Source organism: Belonocnema kinseyi, chromosome 7 (genome assembly GCF_010883055.1).
Source record: "Belonocnema kinseyi isolate 2016_QV_RU_SX_M_011 chromosome 7, B_treatae_v1, whole genome shotgun sequence".
NCBI lineage: Eukaryota > Metazoa > Arthropoda > Insecta > Hymenoptera > Cynipidae > Belonocnema > Belonocnema kinseyi.
In genome coordinates, this window is record NC_046663.1 from 77282204 (window position 1) to 77283585 (window position 1382).

Below are 1382 nucleotides of genomic sequence, written 5' to 3' on the forward strand. Positions count from 1 at the left end.
TTACAAGTCATTGCTTCAAAACAAGAAAAACAAATAATCTAAACACTGAATTTATCTGCTGAAGCACCACAAAACTATATAAGGCACATCAAGATATTGTGTTGCTTAGGTCACGTCCACTATTTTACATCGAAAGCAATCGACCAAAAAAGTTCAATAATTGATTAGTAACCAAAATCACTCAAGAATTATTCAATATTTTAATTTTAAATCGTCATCTCCAACAAACAAAAAATGGGGATCGTCACTTTACTTTTTTCCTGCTTTGGTTTTCTTGATGTTACAAGTGAGTGTGAAATTATATAATATTAATAATATTAATTATATTAATAATTATTACTATAACAAACTATAAATGAACGTTTTGAATTGGAGAAATAATAACAAGCAAGAAACATTGTCAAAGAAAAATAGATGTGATAAATTATTTTTTTTATCGAAGGGAAAACGCGAGCTTTTTTTATAAAAACACCAGATAGAAATGCTCCAAATATTTTGAAACAATCGGTAATCACTTTTGTCATAGGGTGGTTTGTCACCGCCCAAGAGGGTTTGAAAGTATTTTAATGTTGAGAACTTAAAAATGTAACTCTTAATAATATTGCACCAAAATTCTGAACTGATAAAAAATTATTTTTTTCTGAATATTATTATTATTTCACCATTAAGCCATTTCCCTTTCGGGGTAGGCGTGACTCACTCGGCAGGGGAAAGGAGTAGTGTGTGGAAGGGTTAGAGATTTTTCAGATTGATCCAGAATTCTCGTGCTATTTAAGTAAATAACACGTTCGTTCCGCAACACTGCTCCGACCCAGGTTGCTGATCAATCTCTCTAGCAATCACCCCAAGCGAAGAACCTCACGAAGTCGTTATGTAAGGTTCCCCACTTGGGTCCATTAATAGCCAAGGTCTTTGTTTCAGGCGTCGTTCACTCTACTGACACCCTTTTTATTAACTATTTGCCGCCATACTTTCCTGTCCTGGCATACTACTCTAGCTTCTTTCATGTCTTTCCGACGGTGCCTATGAAATTCCTCAAAAAATTTTCTTATTATCCCAAAATGCAGTTTAAACAAAAAAAACGTGATTTTTCATGCCTATTTTTTTTGTGAACCATTTTCCAAAGCTTTTCGAGTCTGTTATTAACCTGGTCAACAAATTCACAGAAAACTTTTTTCCTACTCTCAAACTTTTTTCTGTTATTTGCCTTAAGCTAAATATTTGATCCGTACATGACCTTCCTGTCATAAACCCACTTTGGACTTCCCAAATATTTGTTACTGTTATTTTTATTACCCTACGAATAAGTATTTTTGAATATATTTTACTTACGGTGCTTAATAAGCTAATCCCTCTGTAATTATTGCACTCGCTTTTATCTC

At 33.2% G+C, this 1382-nt stretch overlaps 1 protein-coding gene across 1 annotated transcript in view; it reads left to right on the top strand.

Moving 5' to 3' along the window:
- The first annotated feature begins 202 nt into the window (after nt 1–202).
- The window catches only part of LOC117176518, a 5263-nt gene continuing 4083 nt past the window's right edge, over nt 203–1382 (top strand). Inside the window, exon 1 of the mRNA XM_033366773.1 lies at nt 203–286. Within this exon, the coding sequence (XP_033222664.1) occupies nt 235–286 (52 nt within the window). The 5' untranslated portion in view covers nt 203–234. The remainder of the gene's footprint in view (nt 287–1382) is intronic.